Source organism: Pocillopora verrucosa, chromosome 6 (genome assembly GCF_036669915.1).
Source record: "Pocillopora verrucosa isolate sample1 chromosome 6, ASM3666991v2, whole genome shotgun sequence".
Classification (NCBI taxonomy): Eukaryota; Metazoa; Cnidaria; class Anthozoa; order Scleractinia; family Pocilloporidae; genus Pocillopora; species Pocillopora verrucosa.
In genome coordinates this window covers 2,621,226-2,639,880 of record NC_089317.1, presented here as the reverse complement: position 1 = coordinate 2,639,880, position 18,655 = coordinate 2,621,226, and the positions used below count along the sequence as shown (strand labels likewise).

The following is an 18,655-nucleotide window of genomic DNA, read 5'->3' as shown; positions in this document are numbered from 1 at the left end:
TTTTAGGCAGAGTAAGACTGGGGAGAGATGACTCACTTTATCCGTTCGTAGGCGATTTTAGATAATATTTTTAGCCCGAGCATGAAGTTTGGCTCAAGAAGAAAAAAAACAAACAAAACACCTAGCAAAAAATCAAAGAAACAAAACAAAAGCAACAACACTTGATGTTATTTCGCAGTCCAACAGTTGCGGTGGGCATCGATCAGTCCATAAATTTCAATCTGTTATCACTTCTATGGAATTTTTGGGTCTCTTGAGGTCTTTGAGGTATAAAAAGGAGCTTTTACTCTTAGAAGTGGGTGATGATTCCGTTTTTCCGAGTCTTTTCCTTAGCCTCATTAAAACAAAGATGGCGTCAACATTTCGCGCCCACGTCTTTGGATTGCGCAATTTGTTGATATCCCATAGTTCCCTGAGGCACTCAAGCGAGTTGGACAAGAAAACATGGAGGATTTGGCTGTGGAGGTGTGCGGAAAAAATGGGGCTTATTATAAGGTGAGAGCCATGAAATGAAAAAAATATCTCAGCAAAAATGTTGAATAATTATGGAAGTTTTATTTCCTAGGGTTATGTGAAGAATATTCACCAGGATCAAGTAACGATTGCTTTTGAACATGAGTACGTATGCCAAGATTTTGGCGGCGCGCGATTTTTCAATTGTCATTCATTGTTTACCTTTATACAATGTTTATCTTCAAATCCTTGGTTTATTGTTTTCGAACAGACAAAATGACTGCAGGAGGGTTCCCTATGAAGAAGTCCGTTTGCCACCCGCTTCAAATCAACGATGTGATCTATATGTGGACGATGAAGTTGAGGTCTGTGTAGGGAAAACCTGTTTTTTGTACCCGGGCCCCATGTGATAAAATAGCGTAAGGTCACAGGGCATATACTGACGTAAAGAAAGAGCTTGATTGCTTTCATTCACGGTGGGGTTGATTAACATTTCATATCAATGTCCTTAAATCACTGTGTTATTTCTGATTATTAGCAATTTTCTATGGCAAATTGATCCTCTAATTTGGTGCGATTGTGCAATAACAGTTCAGGTGTTAACCAGTTCCATTTCGCACATGTGGTAGTGTAAATTCAGTGTAAATCAACAAGCCCATGTGCAATATTTCGCGGTCAGATGATTTTTAATAAGTTTCCTCAGTTTACTTTAAGATCGGGTTTTTCGGCGGTGACAGTTAAGTCATGTATATACCCTATTGTTCAACGTTTGGCTAATTGAGAGAGAAAATAACTCTTTGGCCTACGTCATTTTGAGAAATACTCGTGAAATCCTGGAAAGAGTCGTGTGTTTTTTTTCTTTTTCGCCCTAATGAATGGTTTGGTTTTTTTTCTCAATTCAAAAAGTTAGTTTTAGCGAGGCAGTAGGGTGGGTTATTCTTGAAAAACACTGTTAAGACATTGGTTCTTATACACCCTGATATCAGTATACATATCCTCCATACTGTTCTCTTTACAATTCCTAAAGTGCTGACAAGGAGAATTTATTAAACAGTCAAGAGCTTTTTTTTTAATTGGTGATCATTTCCTTTATTCTCATGACCTTAATGGTTGATTCAGGGGTAGTTTTGTAAGTAGAATTAGATGCTAATCATTCTTATTGATCAAAGAGTTGACAATTTGACTCTCATTGCTTATTTGTAAATTCTCCTTACAATTTTATTGAACCATAAGGCAAACAGGTTATAAGAATAATGACACTGATCAACAAAGATATTTGCAAGGCTGTCTCTGAGTTTGAAAGAAGGCAAATAAGAAATAGTAGGTGGCCAGGTTATCATGGATGCCATGTTTTTTTATCAGATAACGTATTCAATTAATTGAGAAATCCCATACACTTTGTGAAGATTACATGCAATTTCAAGCAAATACTGAATGTGGAATTGATTCACATATTTTACCCTGTTTCTAGTTAATAATGCTTTTAATTCCATTATAAACTGGGAAATGGTGTCTTTACAGTTTTCTGGAGTGGCATTTCAATAATAGTACAATTTTTCATCAGTACCTATGTTGTGGCAGTAGGAATTGAAAGCACCCTGCTAAATATGGCAGATTAGCTAGCAATTTTGGTGGGCTACTGGTGCTTATTGACAGCTCTGCATTATGTATTAAGGTTTTTAATGATAACTTTTTACACCTTGATATCAGTATGCATATTCTCCATACTGTTCTCTATACATTTCCTAAGGTGCTGACAAGGAGAATTTGTTAAAAATCATGAGTTTCGTAAATTGGTGATCATTTCCTTCATTCTCATGACCTAAATGTTAGATTCAGGAATGTTACTGTAGCAAGAAATTAGATGCTTTTCACACTTGGGGTTTAAGAGTTAAAGAAGAGTTCAAAATTGAATAAGTGATGCTTGTTTGTTTATCAATTAAAGGTGTTTACTAGAGACGATGACGGGGAGCCTTGTGGCTGGTGGTTGGCCAGAATTGTTCACAAAAAGGGAGAGGTATTTAGCCTTACTTTTAATGTTTATTGATTTTCAAAAAATGTACATACAAATGTTGCCATTTGTAGATAAATCAAGACAGCTCTTCACAAAATTCTTAAGGACCTTATTTTACAGAGTTGCAGTCTTGTTGAAACCTATCTTTCTCTATACAGGATGTTTTTATAATTTTAAACCTTAAGGTTATACTGGATGCTTCTTACCTAGAAATTAAACCTACAACCCAGATCACAAGGGATTGCTTTTCCTGATTCTTCCCTCCTCCCCCCTTTCCCCAATGCAATGTTGACTGAATAATGTTTTTGTTACCAACACATACATATTCTAGTAATATTCAACGCTGAAGGAGGGAATGGATTTCCAAAACTTTCATTGTGGGTCACAGATCAACACTTGATATTTTTTTCGGATGAATTTTGCAAAATGATGTGTTGAAGATCCTGATAATGTAGCCTAGATTTTGAACACATTCCCTGTAGCTCACTTGGTAGAGTTTTGAACTACAATATCAGAACTGGCAGGGGTTTGCATTCCATAGCTTCAAATCTTTTGTCCAGTGCTCCTGAAAAATGTTTAACACCATGATTTATTTTGTTCTTTGTTGATCTAGGATGAGATACTGCAAGAACTGTGCCTGACTCAGTGTTTATTTATTTTATTTTTTAGTTCTATGTGATTCAGTATGCTGGATGGGATGCAACTTTTAATGAGATTGTTCCACGAGAGAGAATACGCCCCTCCAGTCGCAAGTGAGTTTTCCAGAAGAGAAAGTTGTTTCTTTTCTCTTTACTTATTTTTTTTCTCTCTGATTGATTCATTAGAAATCATATTTTTGGCATATACACATCAAAGTTCACTTTCAATGCGATGTTTGTTTTGTGGAAGTGTTGAAAATTTCTGTTTCCATGAAAGTGGTGCCCATCTGAGAGACATTAGCCATAGTTGTTTTTAGGGACCAAGCTTATATGATATAAGAATTGCAGGAACATTAATTAAAAATAGGCCAATACAAAATAGGGTACAATTAGGTTTTCATGTACATCATACTGTTTTGTTAGATTACACACAAGATTTGGAATTATTTAGTCAAAATGTCACAGGGGATCTAGAAGGCGCATATGAACCTAAAAGCCAATTCTGAACATAGAATAAATTTGCATGTCTTAACTTGTAAGTAGTAAATTATACATTCAACTATTCTTGACAAGTCTAAGAAATGGTTACTGTGCAAATTTTGTCCGTGGTACTTCAACAATGCTTTGAAGCTTTTAGGGTAATGGAGTTAAAAGTGGCTGGCTGAAGATGATGAACTAGCCAGCAGGTTTGGCCTTCTAGACAATACTGAACATTTAAAATGGGATCCCCTCAATATTTTTTAAGACTGAGCTTATCCTTTAATTTTTTTTAATTTTTTTTAAATATTTTTTTTTAGCAATATTGATTGGAGTGTTGAAATTAAACCAGGATTGCTTCAGTTGTACTTCACTTTGCTCTGTGATTGGTCCAGAAAACTTGCAACCAATCACATGCAAACTAAAATCAACCCTGAACATTTTCATTTTCCTGTACTTCAGGCACTTAACCTCTTCATTCTGAGCTCTCTGTAATATTTTTCTTCAATGGGATTGGCTATTGTAACTTTTTAAGCTTTGGTCTTATGATGTTGGGTGGGAGATGCAGTGGGGTATTGGTAAGCGGGCTGAGAGGTCTGGGTCCAATACTAGGCATTGTGTTGTGTTGCTCTTCACTGTGCCTCTCTCCATCCAAGAGTATAATTGGATACCGTTGAATGGTTAGGCAAGCCTGATGAAATGCAGGGGGGGGACCTTGGGGTGGACAAGCATCCTATCCAGGGGTAGTAGTAATACTACTGATCACTTCATGCTATGGAAGCTAAGATAAAACCTGGCTGATTGGGCTGTTAAGCTAGAGTACAGAAGTGATTAACATAGAAATTCTCCCTACATTATTCATACAGTGCACATATATATGATTTTCATATATTTACAGTCATTATTCACCACTTGGAAGGTTTATTTGGATCCAGCTACTAGTTCAGTAGTGTTCATAACTGTGAGGATGGCTTCGTCTCTCCAACCGCAGTGCACATATATATGATTTTCTTATATTTACAGTAATTATCAGTGAGAAGTTATTATCTTGATTTAACACTAAATTCTCAGAACTGATTTACAAGGAAATGTTTTGCAGCCAGAGGGGAGAATTAACATTCAGATCTTTGGAGTTAATGGGTTAATGGAAGAAACAGATTGACTGCTTGGGGAATCGACCAATGCACTGATAAAATTATTACTTAATTGATGGTCCTTTTAATTGACTCATTGTTTTATTGCAGTGGACCAATTTGTAAAAGTATGTACCACAAGGTGATGATAGATGTCCCCCAGGATCTTAGACAACTGTAAGTTCTTCCACTGATATGTGATGTTTACCTTACCTTACCTTACATTAGACCTTTGTTAAGGCCTGTTTACATGGATGTGGTAGGTGAGGTAACCCGCCTAGCCATGGTCTGAAAATAACCTGTATGTACATGCAATCTTACTTCGTGGGGGTGAAGTTTCTCAAGGTTGTTATTGCACTTTTAATAAAGGAGTTTAAGATATCACTATGGCAACCTGTGGTAAAATGTGGTGGAAAAAAGATAATTTATTTTCTTCTAAGATTTTTGCTAGTAGCTTGATGTGTTAAGTGTTTCTGACAATGCAATGTCATAATGTGAATGTATTGTTGAGCTCCAAGTAAACATATTACCAAATCACTGTCAAGCTTTCATTGCTAAGAGGACATAAAAATTGGTGGTTTAACATTTTACATGTAGCTCTGCATGGAATGGCAAGGGAATGTACAAAGTTTTAACACACTTGTGTTTCACTATTGTTTTGCTCATTTGAACTTTGTGTAACATAAATGCCTCCCTGCTTATGCAGCTTACTCCACCTTATATCTGCAACCCTTAACCCTCAACCCCCATGGTGACTAGCATCTAATTTCTCCTTACATCATCACTCCTGAATCACACTTTAAGGTCATGAGAATAAAGGATATGATCACCAACTGAAGAAGCTCTGGATTGTTGACCCTTTTAACTCCCATGAGTGACCAAAAGATAATTTCTCCTTACAATATCAATACAATATCAACCAGATGAGTGATGAGAATAAAGAAAAATATCAATTTGGGGATAATTAGTTGATCCAGTACTAAATTCTCTGAACTAACATTATAAGAATTGTATGGTTGACAGTAAAGAGAATTACAAATTTGATCTGGGAGTTAAAGAGTTAAATTCTTTTTGTCAGTGCCTTAGGAAATATGAAGGGAACAGTGTGGAAAAAAATACATACTGTTGTTAGAACGTAAAGTTTTAATGATCAAGATTCATTTTAATCCCTTACTGTGTGCCTATCAACTTCACTCTAGTGCTGTTTTACATATTGTTTTTCTTTTTCCCTCTTCTTTTTGCAAGCTGATTTATTTTATGCCTTTGTTTTCTTATCACCAAACTCATGCTTGTGTCAGGAAACGCTTTCTTCGTCAATGTCAGCTGAGCTGTAGGGATCAGACAAAAAGAATAGATTACTGGGGGCCTTTAATTTTATCCATGAATTTATTTACTTGTCTTTGTAAGTACTAGGTTGCTTGTGTATATGCAGATAGTTTTGCAGAGAGTGGATGGAACTGATAAAGAAACATTTCCGCTGATAAAAATACTCAAATTCCTTTCCGTAAGAAAATCAATTTCCTGTGGAACGGGTCATTATTTACTGCCTAAGAGGGGAGGAAGTGGGTGTTTGGAGAGATTTGCTTTTCCCTCGGCATATATTATTAAAAAAACAAACAACTTACAGATCTCTCACAAGGCAGGTGAGTGTCGAAGGAAAAAATCTGCAAAAGAGCAAGTTTCCACGTTTATTATTTTTTTCCAGAACAAGGATTATGTAATGCACCAAGTAATAGCCCATCTTTTTTGTTCAAGGTTCAGACAAGTATCTTTTTTAGGTGGAAATAAGCTGCCTAAACTGGTTTCAATTAACTTCCTCAATTTTCCTTCGATTTCCTTAGCACGTTTCATATGCAAATGATGAAATATGGTATCATTTCATTTTCATGACGAAGCATTGTTTAACCATTGACACCCGAACTAAATTTCATGGCAAGATCGTTCAAAATGATAATTTAAAAAGCAGAAGAGAAATACCAGCTTTTAAAGGATGGTCAGAATTTTATATCCAGCAACTTGAAAAAATTTTTAACTAGATTACAATTTATGTTTGAATTCATTTTTAATTTTAGTTTCTATCGAAAAAAATAACTTCTTTTTTCGAACAGCTCGGTGAAATTTCGCTAATATTACTCAAGATATGGGAAATTACATTTTCCATTTGGAAAATTGGCTTGGAATATCCAGCAGTTCAACGTACGCTGGACAGAAAAAAACTTTCACACGAATTTCCGTGATTCCATCGAGATTTTTCTTATTTATTAAGTTATTTCTATATTTGCAAATGGAAAGACTTATCCACATTTTCCATGCCATTCGTTCGCATGATCATAATAAATAAAAAAACCAATAATGCTGCAATTTTAAAACTTATGACCTGCCTCTATGCCGTCTATTTGAAGAAAAATTCCTATCGAAAAAGTTCCCAATCAAATAACAAGCTCGAATAACCCGCCAAAAAATCGAAGATACAAGCAGTGTGGTAATGCAGTGTCTGATATTTGTGGCTTCCTACCTCCTGAAGTTTTTGTGAGCTCGCGTTGAAATTCATCCAACCTGTGTTTTGGCGTACCAGCTTGTCTGATTCCCAAGGAGTTTTGTTAAGTATTATGCAGATCCAGTTTTTAATCCTTTGTTTCAGATAAAAAGAAGCACACCTCGTTGTTCGCAAGCAGATATCAAGACATTCCATTTTTGAAACCACAAACTGTTTTGTAAGCCAGCACTGATCTTTGTCTAACCTTCCGGGAATTTGTCGAGTCTCCAAGATATTCTCGAAAGAATTCCAGCATGATTCTCCGGTTACAAAAGAAATAAGAAAACAGGAGAAAATTATTGGTAATTTTTCTCTAATCATTATGGACGTTATTTCCAGTCAAAGATCCGTTTAAATGTTGAATTCGTAAGTGGTTTTGACACCCTGAAAAGAAATTGTCTCGCTTCAATTTCGATTTACGCTTTTTAGATAATTGGTCATTTCATATGACAGAAAATTAAAAGAAATTTTCAAGCGACGCAATATTATAGTAATTGACAATAATTAATGTGGAGGTAAATATCCACCACTTTTTCCGAAACTGGTAAATGTTTTAGTATGTACCACACGCACACACACTCAAAAAGTTAATTTTTGTCAATTCATCGAAAAATAGTCGGAAAATAAACCCTTGACGCGCGAGTTTGTCTCTTTGGCTACTCGGAGCGAGGTGAATAAGTGAGTTATCACTCCCGAACTAGCTAATCGGCGCGCGCTAAAAGCTCAGTACTCATCTGTGTGGCGTGCGTGAAGTGCTTTTACTTCATCTCGTTTTGATTAGGTACAGCCAAATTTCCAACCACAAATGAACGTTTGATTATTCTGTGGCGAGATGGTACAATCCAATATGTGTGAATGGAATAACTGTTGCATTAAATTTAATTAAATCCTTAAAGTTTTGATCTTTGGAGCTTTTTTTCAGCTCCACAACAGTTGGGGCAATGCATTTCCAAATAAGGTGACTCAGAATATCTGCTGGTAACTGGGGTTTAGTGAACCAATTAGAACACTAGAGATGCAATATTCCGCGGAGTTGAAAACATTTAATAATAATGGATAGAGTAGAATAAGATTACGTCCCAAAAAACCAAAGTGATCACAACTGTCAGTCAGAGCAAAGGTGAGCATCATCGTTCGCCAATGACAACTCAAAATAAAAACATGAAACTTGTTTGAAGTCAACGTGAAAACTCGAGTGACGAAGTTACGATTGGTTTTCGTGTTGTGGCGAGACGTTTACATGGCAAATTGTCACCCCCGCTGACAGGGTTACCCTACCCAACAGACTAGGCAACGCGCCTAGACGGGTCACCCCACCTTTCATGTAGAGATTATATGGACAGGCAGGTTACCCCACCTAGGCGGGTTACTTCACCTACCAGGGGTTCCTCACCTCCATGTAAACAGGTCCTAAAAAAAATAATATACAGGTATTAATCAATTAATCATCAACTTAATAGTAAGCTTCTAAACGATTTGCAAATATGCCTTGAAATAATTACTGACTTTTAGTTTGCAACACTTGCGTGCTACAAACAAGATTAAGAAAAACTGAAACCCTTTTGTTACGAGGGTAAGTTTCTAAAAAAACTGTGGTGTTGCATCAGTTGGGGGGTGGGGGTATTTGGTTTTATCAACTGAATTGGCAATGTAAGGTGGCCACTAAAAAGAATCCTTAAACTGATGTTTCAAGGGTGAATAGAGTAATTGGGATTGTTTGTGTTTTAAATTCATGAAAATGGCGCCTATGCTTTGGGTCAGAACATGGTAACGTGAAAAATAGAGAAATAAATTAGTTGCCTAAAAAGCGTTTGTTGAAATTTTGTCCGATTGTAAAATTTCATGGCAAGGATGGTCATGGTTTGTAGAAAATTTGATGTAGATTTTGTGTCTTTCTGTCATAGCTGCAAGGATGAGATGACGCATAGAGAGTTCAAGAAACAATGTGGTGCTTCTTGTGTGTATTACCTTGATGAATTAGCAGTGCTTGTTGCTTTGGTAAGAATACACCAATGACTAGTTTCAGACCTCAAAGGAGAATCTTGCAGATTTTTGAGGATAATTTTTTACGTACTACAGTATTTTACTGATGTCCAGGTTAATTCTAAAGACAGAGCTTTCATGGCCTTTGCAATTTCATGTAGTAAAATTGACATCTGTTTTATCAAAAGAACTACTTGTTATTATATTCCACAGTCTCGTTCTGAACGCCCAGTGAAGTGTGCTGCTATGCTTAGTGAAATTCACTTCAGAAGTCTTAGAACAAAAATGCTGCTACAGTCCTGGATGGATGAGACAGCAAGACAAGTGGAGGTAAGATGCTACCTTAAATTGTACCTTTTGCAAACTTTTGGGACTGACTGTGATATCATCATGGCGAAAGGGTCCGGTCATCATATGCGTATTACCCGAAATATAAACCCCCCCTGAGGCCTGACCTCTGGTAGGCGACCATTTCTGGTATGTGACCACCTCCCGTAAGTGACCACCTCCCGTAAACGACCACCTCTTATAAGCGACCACCTCCTGTAAACGACCACCTCCTGTAAACGACCACCTCCCGTAAACGACCACCTCCCGTAAGCGATCACATAGACTTGATATTATGGTTGGTTCGACTGTATGTAAAACTAATAGAACATATGCCGGTCCACATTTGGAGAAATTGTGCATGCTAAGACAAATTATTTTAGTTGGTATTTTTTTTCGATTTCTTAGTTGTCTTATATGTTGCAGACTGCGAAGAAACAGATGGGTATCGTTGAGATGTTGACACTTCCCGATCATCTTATGGGTCTTGCCATTGGTGCCCAGGGCGCTAACATCCAACAGGCTCGGAGACTAGCAGGGATCATCTCTATTGAGGTGGATGAGGAAAACTGCACTTTCCACATCTGCGGAGAAGTAAGTAATTTGTATCGTTTTTTGACCCTTTAAGTTTCCACTAGTGACTAGCATAGACTTTTTTTTTACGTTTTAGAACGAAGCAAGCGTTAAAGAAGCCAGACGGTTGTTAGAGTTTGCCGAGGAGACTGTTTATGTACCGAGACCTCTTGTAGGTGAGTTTGGAAAAATTTCCCTTTTTCTTATGGTGCTATTTTGAAACTCTAGTTCTGCCAGTTCCAGCTTTTCCTTCGCTGTGACTATTGATAAGGGCTCGTGGAGACCAAATTGTAGCTTTTGAATTCAAAATGAACGCCTGCTTCCTAGAAGCTCTTAGTGTTACTTGGTTGGGCTTTGGTAACAGGTAGCTGTTCATTTTTGGGAACTGATGTGTTTATTATCCATAGGATATTTTAGCCACGAGCGCGACTAAAAGTCCCCTCCTCTTTATACTCTGTTAGCGGCGACCAACCCCCCCCCCTCCCCTCTCCGTTCTAATGAAAACATGATCAACCAAAATGCTTCGCTACACCCCCTCCCAGGTGATGAAAAATGACTGCCCGCGTAATATTTTCCCGCGTAAATTGTTAACTTTCCAACTTCCCATTGATCTTTAGACTTGATTTCTTCGAAACAAACAAACTTGTCCCTTCTTCTTAACAACAGCGAAACGTTCTACCTTCTTGAATTAAACTTAAAACGAAGATCTTCATCAAATTGAACGTAAGTTTTCAGAATTGAGGATTACTTGCGAGGAATATCACTGGATATTCCTCAATTCATAGTCAGGACATCTTAAATCGCGTGACGCGTTTAGAACATTACGCATCACCATTCCTCGTTGTAACAGAGAAAGATAATTGTATATTTAGATAAAGGGGACTATTGGACACCGAAATACAAAAACTTTTGACGTAACATAAATGTCTTGTTTAATCATTTTTTTTTTTCACTTAGGGAAAGTCATAGGTAAGAGTGGTCGCATCATACAAGACATTGTAGACAGGTCAGGCGTGACGCGTGTTAAAATTGAACCTCCAGAAGATAGATCGTCTATGGATGAGAAGGCTGCCAAGGTTTGTTATCATAAAGTGACAGTACTTTCTTTATGCATTCAGGATAGTGGCCGAACAAAATGCGTAGAACGCAACCCTTTCGCGCTAGAAAATGGCGGGAAACATGACTTACGCCTTGCGACAAGGGAAAATGTGCAATTAACTGCACAGGTCACTAAACAGCCGTTGCCGAGCGCGGGAAAAAGGGTCTCTTGTGCAAAGCGCGGAAAACGTGGAATAGGAAACTGGTCCTCAAGGCGAGACTTTTATACGACCGTTATTAAGCGCGGGAAAAACATGCCGTTGCTGCCAAGAGTTCGCACCAAGCGCGCGTAACGCAGAGCGCCAAGCACAGGCTAGCGTGCGGCCGTTGCGAAGCGCGGGAAAACAGACTGCGGAGATTGAGTGCGTATAATCTCTAACATAATTCCATTTTGTTGTAGAAAGAAGTTTCCTTCCTTTTTGTTGGAACAAAAGAGTGCATTGCTAATGCGCGGATGATGTTAGATTATCATTTATCGCATTTAAGGGTAAGCATTTAGATAGAATGTTGAATCGTTGGACAACAAGTTCGTCGATAGGAACTGACTTTGTGAGCAATGTTCATGTGAAGCGCTCTAAGTTGCCGTGGAAAGAATGTAAATAAATTAGTTTGCTGGACACAGAGAGGTTAACTTTACAGTGGATCAAAGAGAAAATCGTTGGCCGTGTTAGTGGCTTAGAGTTTATCGACTGCAAGTTTTTTTTTTGTATTATCATACAGGATGTTGAGTTGATGAAGAAAGAGAAGGAAAGTCTAGACAGTCAGCTTAGGAGTATGGGGATAAACCCGCCCCCAGGCCCCGCTTACATACCCACCCCGGCGGAGATGCGGCCTGGACCGAGCCTCTCCTTCATTGGGCAGGACAATATGTTGAGCATACGAGACCGTTCTCTAACCACGGAGAGTTTCGCGGGGGATTTGAGTGAAGGGATGTTCGTAAGCACTAAAGACGGCCCGAAAACGAAGCCGACCGTACGAATAAGGTCGAGCAGTGAGTCGGAAGGTACCGAGAACAAAGCGAATTCACAGCAGTCCACGAAGGCAAGTTTTGAATTTGAGTTCGTTGTAAGTCATGATAAACCTTGAAAGTTTTTCGACTACGCGGTTTTTTAAAGTCTCAACTGATCATGATCTCCATCATGATCTTACATTGTTCTGAATCTGGTTTTTTGTTCCAGAATACTGGAAACCGGCGGGCATCAACGCCCACACCAGAATTGAAAGGAATCGAAGAGGAGACTGAGGAGAGCGATCAGGGGAAGAGTGAGACTGGCGCGACCGCAAAAAATGAACCCAGCGAGAAAGAAGAGGTTGTAACATGTAAGTATGTTCAAGGAAACTTCATTGATTTGCTTCACTTAGTCTTGATTGTGATTGGTTTGAAATGTCGCACGAGTTTTTTTTTTACTTATCAAGAGTAGCATTGGGTTCAAAGGGAAAATAAGTGAAGTATTTAATGCTATTTTCGACATTCAGTTGAAATCGCTCTTTACGCCTTTTGATTGAACATTGCACGAATTACGATCGAAGTGATTATTTAAAATAAACTTCATTATCTGGCATAATACGCAGACTTCAGAAGTATTCTCCTTTTGGAGTATTTTTACGTGACGTCCCTTTTTGACTTGTTTCCAGCCTCCTCCCCACCCAGAGAAGGAAAAGTTAGGAGACCGTCGCCTTGGTTCACGGGAGGCAACCGACGAACAGATAGCGAAGGAAAAGACGAGAAACGAAACGACGCACAACGAAAGAACAACGATCATAATGAGTCTAGAACAAACCACGGCAACGGAAGCAAACAGCAGGGCCGACAAGATCAGAGGCATCGAAGCGGAAGTAAACCTCAACAGCAAAGGCAACAGTCACAACCAGTACAAAGACCCCGAGGAAATAGCGGCGGCCAATTCCGGCCGAGCAGTGGAAGTCTTTCGGCGAATTGGAGAGAGCGCCAATCTGAGCCAACGCCCAAGGAAAAAACGAAGGAAGTTGAGGTTAAGAAAGATAGTGAAAAAAGCACGGAGCGCAAGGTCTCTAAGGGAGACGACGAGAAGAAAGCAAAAGGAACAGAAGAGGTAAAACAAAATGGAGATGCGAAGAGCCCGGATGAGAAACCTAGCGGGCCTGTGAGCGATGAAAAGCCCGCTGACGCATGCGCGGCTAAAAGTAAGACGCCGCAAACTAAGAGAAACGTTCAAGAGAATTGAGAGGAACTTGTGTGGAAACCATTCCTTTGATGTAGAAAATTGTACAGACAGATAGAACTCTATCTATCTATTGAATTATAACAACTAATTTATCGATGGATCAGATCTCGGCCTATTCAATTTTACGCACAGTACCTAATCTACAGCTGTTCTGTTCATGCATCAAGCGAACGATCTCATTTTTAAGTAATGATCTTTATTGATCTTGCCAACTTCATGGTGCTGTGAGTTTTTAAAAATCCTCAATCAATCAAATACTGTTACAAACTACATCCACCCGTACTTCTTACTCTTTGGAAAGGTATGACTCTTCTTTCGCCAACAGTGAACAGTGAAAGGACTTAAGATTGAAATCGCCAGATCCGAAATGATTTTGAATTGATATTTTTATAACTCGATGCAAGTTACATCTAAGTGATGTAAGGAATAAAATTACGGGCAGTTAATGAAACGATGTACTTTTTTGCTGCATTTCATACCTAAATCACAACCCAAAGCCAGATATTGATATTTTCCCGTCTAGCCCTCTCACTCAGCCAATAACCTCATCGCTCTGTCAATAACTACTGGCATTACATGTGCTTTTATCCGGTTTTTATTTCGGAGAAATCGTTCTTAAATGACACTTCGCAAGTTAATCATTTACTTCATCTTCTCGTATACAATATTACAAGAGATAACACTCAGCTGCATTTCAGTTTCGCAATTCGGATTTCACTTCAGATTATATTTCGAACAATTTCTTGCGATGTAAAATTAAGAAGCTTCCCAATTGTCTTAATCAATCACACGTTATCCTCTGATTTTTTGCAACAAACTCCACCCAGTTCCGATACCAATATGCCAAATGTAACTTGTCTTGTTCAATGCACGTTTTTGATGGATAAGCTAGGGCCAACATTTGATTAAATAGGAAAATAATTTTGCCAACATTTGTATATTCATGTCATTATTTCGCGCAAGAAATGAAAGTTAAGTTACAGTTTAAAATATATTACCATTAAAAATATAGGTTTTCTTCTTTGATTCAGATTTTCTTTAGGAGCACTGCTTGTTTAAAATACACACCGAGAGCAATAACCTACTCTGGTCTTCTTAGATTCAAATTTTTTAAGTAATTGCAAGTTCCAATGCCTCGCACCGCATATTCGCCCCAGTCCACTTACGGTACACACTCGAAAGAGGCGACACGGTAACCGTGACTTTGTTGTATTGTGTGACAAATTGACCACTTCCCTCGAAATAACGAAGCTTTCCCTCTGCAGAACTCCGTTGAAAGAAAACGAGGAATTTATAGTACTTCTCATCTATCTGTCTCATCAAATTGATGACCACAACCGCAATTGGGTGATTCAAATCTTTGTAACGCAATATTAACTTTGGAGTTGCCTCTAACAATCGTAACCAGCCACCAGGCCAGTCCGCGCGATGTCAATTTTTTTCACTCGGCCTCAGGCCCTTCCTCGTCGTCGTCTTCAGATTTTTGTTCCTCTCCCTGTTCCTGGAATTGTACTAGCTGCGCATGCCTGTTCACAGCTTGGCCAGAAGAGTACAACACTTTTTCAATCACACCAGATTTCGGGGCCCGAATTACGTGCTGCAAAAAAAAAGCACAAAACATGGTAATTCCTCGCGTCAAGGACACTCCTTTGAGCCAGTCAAGCGACAAAGAAAATGAAATGACCAGTTTGCAACTGGTTTGCTTACCATCAAGCGGGAAGGCCTACACAAAACAAAACGTGTATTCGTTCAAAGAAATTAAATTGAATTTCCAGCGCTGGATACAGACTGCTTGCCATTAAGCGGTGAAAGGGTAATCAGGTCATGCAACTCACGGTTGAGCAGCGTTGCTTTAAGGCCTACCCTCTTCTTTTATCGTTTTTCCTCCCTCCCCTCCCTCTTCACCCTTTAATTTTACTGCAGTCTTAGTAGGAACCAGCGGCAAAAACAGAAATCTTCCTTACCTCCATTTTCATAGCTTCCATGACAACTAGCGTCTCGCCCTCTTTGACCGTCTGTCCTGGCTCCACGAAAACCTGCGCCAGATATTAAAATAATAGCGTGTCATACCAACAGCAGAGGATAATTTTACCATGCTTGAAAAAAAACCTACAGCCATGAGAATCCAATGATTCCAATCCTATTCCACTCGACGGTTTTCGGAAGTTCTTCGTCGTTAGCGTCTCCTTTCCGAAGGGAGCCGAAGAGACACCCGAAACGGGTGAGCTCGGAATTTGCGCACGTGAAACTTAAGGTCTTCAATATATTTCGCTTCTTGAATAGTTAAGCGATATTTTTTCATCTTTTAACACTACACGAATTTCGCCGAAAAAAAAAGGACTTAAAGAGAGTCAATGCTTTAGTAAGGCTCAAAGAAAATTTTCGAAGAGGTTTTGCCTAATAATTGTAACTTTACCAGTCTTCCAAAAATTGACAGTCAAAACGAGGAAGAGGTGGGGGGTAGAGAAAGTATCGCGTAACGTACCTTTACAACAGTGCCTGTCATTGGTGCTACCGCAGAACCTTGGGAGACAGCTGATGGACCGCCCCTCAAGAACTTGGGAACAGGGCGTTGTAATTTGTGACAGCCATCCTAAGATAAGAACCAAAATGTAATATTCAGCTTGCCGTTCGACAATCACCATTGGGAATTAGGTAATAAACCTTTAGCGCGGGAAAACGCGGACAACCACGCGGCGGTTTGTTTTAGTTTTGCACTGATTGGTCGAGAAGATATGGCGCGTGTCTCTGAACCATTCACAAAGCACATTAAAGAAAAACCAGTGAAAACCCAGATGACCTTCGGCATCCAGTGGAAAACTATTTCATAAGTAACTTTGAATTACTAAAGCTACCGCAATAACTAGTGCTGCGATCCAAATTCCAATTCGTACATGTACCTTGGTAAATATATGCAGGGTTCCCTCCAAGTCAACAAGCCAAGACTTGAAGACACGTCCATCCACATTAGCTGTGAGGCTAACTCGTGATTCTTCTGTCTGTAGCTTGCCTTTAACGTGCATGCGACGGCCATCGATCTGTGCAACACAAATAAGATAAAAAAACATTTTGAACATGATTTCACAGAAATTCCCTCTTGGATATATCTTAATCCCCGAGTCCCCATTAGGAAAAGCTCTACCCTGGGACTTAGGTATGGCCGAGTTGTAAAATGTTGCCACAAGATGCTGCGTTATTCTCCAGTTAACAACAAATTTTGATTACCCCATAACATATTAACCCTTAAACTCTCAGATCAAATTTGTAATTCTCCTCACTGTCAACCATACAATTCTCATAATGTTAGCTCAGAGAATTTAGTATAGGATCAACTAATTATCCCCAAATTGATATTTTTCTTTATTCTCATCACTTGTCTGGTTGATATTGTATTGATATTGTAAGGAGAAATTCTGTCCTGGTCACTCATGGTAGTTAAAGGGTTAATACAAAAATGTATATGAATTTTGTTAAATAGCAAACGTTTTCAAAGACAAAAGTTTGCCAAAGCCTAGTTTAAAACATTCCTTGTTTCGATGTTATAGAGTAAGACATACCGCTTCTTCTAAACTTACCTCTAAATTATAAGTTCCATCCTTGTTGTAGGAAACAATGATGTAAACCTCTGAAACAAAAGCAAAAAAATACGGTTTATGTTCTAGGGAATGTTGTTGTTCATCGTGGCTTTTTTAGAAAAATGAACGTTTAATCGTTTGCCTCACGATTTAGAGTAAGGCTATCAATTGTGTTGATCGCGGTATAAATTACGATTTAGCGTATCATTTAAGGTTGGGCAAGGTGTAAAGCTCATATTTCAGGATCGAAGCAAGAAGTTACTTAATAAAAATACCGCGATTTCCTTCATTGACAAAACAAGAGATAAATTTCTGGTACATAGTGACTTACTCTTAACGGGCTGTTAAACTTTTACGGTCGGGGAATTTTTCAGTATAATTTTTTTTAACCTATCTTCTTCCAGATCCCTTTACCTATTTGAATGACAGTAAACCAGTACAAAAACATTTTCAAAATCTTAAATTCTGAGCAAAACCAGCTACACAAAATTCAATTCCCTTACTTCTATCACCATCGTCAAGTCGTATTTTTCTCTTTGCAACATTATTGAGTCTGAAGCTCACATTAGAATTCCACACTGAAAACGGATCTGCAAAGATAAAAGATAAGATAAAATCAGGAATATGCTAGAATAAATAAAATATCATAGCGAAATATAATACCATCAAGATGTGAGAAGAGAATTTTCAGGCGTGCTATCACGTTTTCATTTTTTATCTTTCACATTCGGGTTGGATTGAAAACTCTGCGATTTTATTTTAAACTAAAGAAAGCTTAGACTACGAGCATACGTACATACATATACTTTATTTATGCTCGAAATTCACAGTGTAGCTGTAGAGCTAATATCTTTGAGAAAAGCTAAAATAAAATAAAATATTCTATATTACAATTCCAATATTATTTATAAACTGTATACAACATTATGCATGCGTATACGACTGCGTATGCGTGTATGCGTATGCATACGAGCAGTCCTTGCTTTTCGGCAAAGTCCGTCTTGCGAATAAAAACAAGGGATGTTAGCGTCACCTCGCCTCTTCACCTGCCTGGTACTTTACCAGCACCGACAGAGGTACAATGACCAATGCTGGAAGCCAAAGACGTCCGTAACATCTCATGAGGTGCATACAATACGTCAACATAGATGTTCTCACCAGAAGAGAGCGCAGCTCGTTTTTCCTGCTCCTGTCTCTCGAGTAATAAGAGTCCCAAGCTTGCTTGCGCCAGTATTTCGTGGCTCAGCGGTGTTTTTACTGGGAATAGGTCTTGATAATGTTGCTGCAGGGAATTTTAAGTGCAGATAATTCAACTTGACAAAAAATACATGTTTCTATTACCAATAGCGCATTATCCGGATTTTCGAGATGTGTTAAAACAATTTCCGAAAAGTCTCGAAGATGTTACGATGACTTCCGATAATTGACGAAGATGATCCGATAACTTCCTAAGGTTACATGACGAAGATTTCAGAAACTACTCAAAAGGGCAGATATTAAAGAACACTGCAATGCGACGGATAAAAGATCCTGCAACTCTTGTTATTCTGGCTTTTATCCTTACTATGAAAATTAACATGTAAACAAAAGCAACTGACTCAGAGTCACCAAGTTCATATTCGTTTATATGAGATCGATTTTGTC

At 38.5% G+C, this 18,655-nt stretch overlaps 2 protein-coding genes and 1 long non-coding RNA gene across 3 annotated transcripts in view; 1 reads left to right on the top strand and 2 right to left on the bottom strand.

The window, feature by feature from the left end:
- The first annotated feature begins 426 nt into the window (after positions 1 to 426).
- On the top strand, positions 427 to 13,887 carry LOC131770665 (fragile X messenger ribonucleoprotein 1 homolog A). The gene is made up of 15 exons (XM_059086378.2): positions 427 to 495; positions 566 to 618; positions 725 to 818; positions 2,399 to 2,470; positions 3,137 to 3,219; positions 4,827 to 4,892; positions 9,156 to 9,249; positions 9,448 to 9,564; positions 9,988 to 10,155; positions 10,232 to 10,310; positions 11,092 to 11,210; positions 11,633 to 11,719; positions 11,953 to 12,273; positions 12,411 to 12,552; positions 12,868 to 13,887. Exons 1-15 carry the CDS (start codon positions 445 to 447, stop codon positions 13,434 to 13,436), a joined length of 2,115 nt encoding a protein of 704 aa, XP_058942361.2. The 5' UTR covers positions 427 to 444; the 3' UTR covers positions 13,437 to 13,887.
- On the bottom strand, positions 5,945 to 7,292 carry LOC136281528 (uncharacterized). Its single transcript, XR_010717817.1, has 3 exons — positions 7,231 to 7,292; positions 6,341 to 6,379; positions 5,945 to 6,043 (listed from the first exon to the last, which is right to left on the bottom strand). It is a non-coding gene; the product is annotated as an uncharacterized lncRNA (long non-coding RNA).
- A 143-nt stretch (positions 13,888 to 14,030) lies between the features above and the next one.
- LOC131770661 (intraflagellar transport protein 80 homolog) overlaps positions 14,031 to 18,655 on the bottom strand; it is a 32,278-nt gene continuing 27,653 nt past the window's right edge. The window contains exons 41-47 of the mRNA XM_059086373.2: positions 18,170 to 18,293; positions 17,515 to 17,601; positions 17,012 to 17,061; positions 16,337 to 16,474; positions 15,922 to 16,029; positions 15,401 to 15,472; positions 14,031 to 15,033 (exon numbers count right to left, since the gene is read on the bottom strand). Of these exons, the coding sequence (XP_058942356.2) occupies positions 14,878 to 15,033; positions 15,401 to 15,472; positions 15,922 to 16,029; positions 16,337 to 16,474; positions 17,012 to 17,061; positions 17,515 to 17,601; positions 18,170 to 18,293 (735 nt within the window). The 3' untranslated portion in view covers positions 14,031 to 14,877. The remainder of the gene's footprint in view (positions 15,034 to 15,400; positions 15,473 to 15,921; positions 16,030 to 16,336; positions 16,475 to 17,011; positions 17,062 to 17,514; positions 17,602 to 18,169; positions 18,294 to 18,655) is intronic.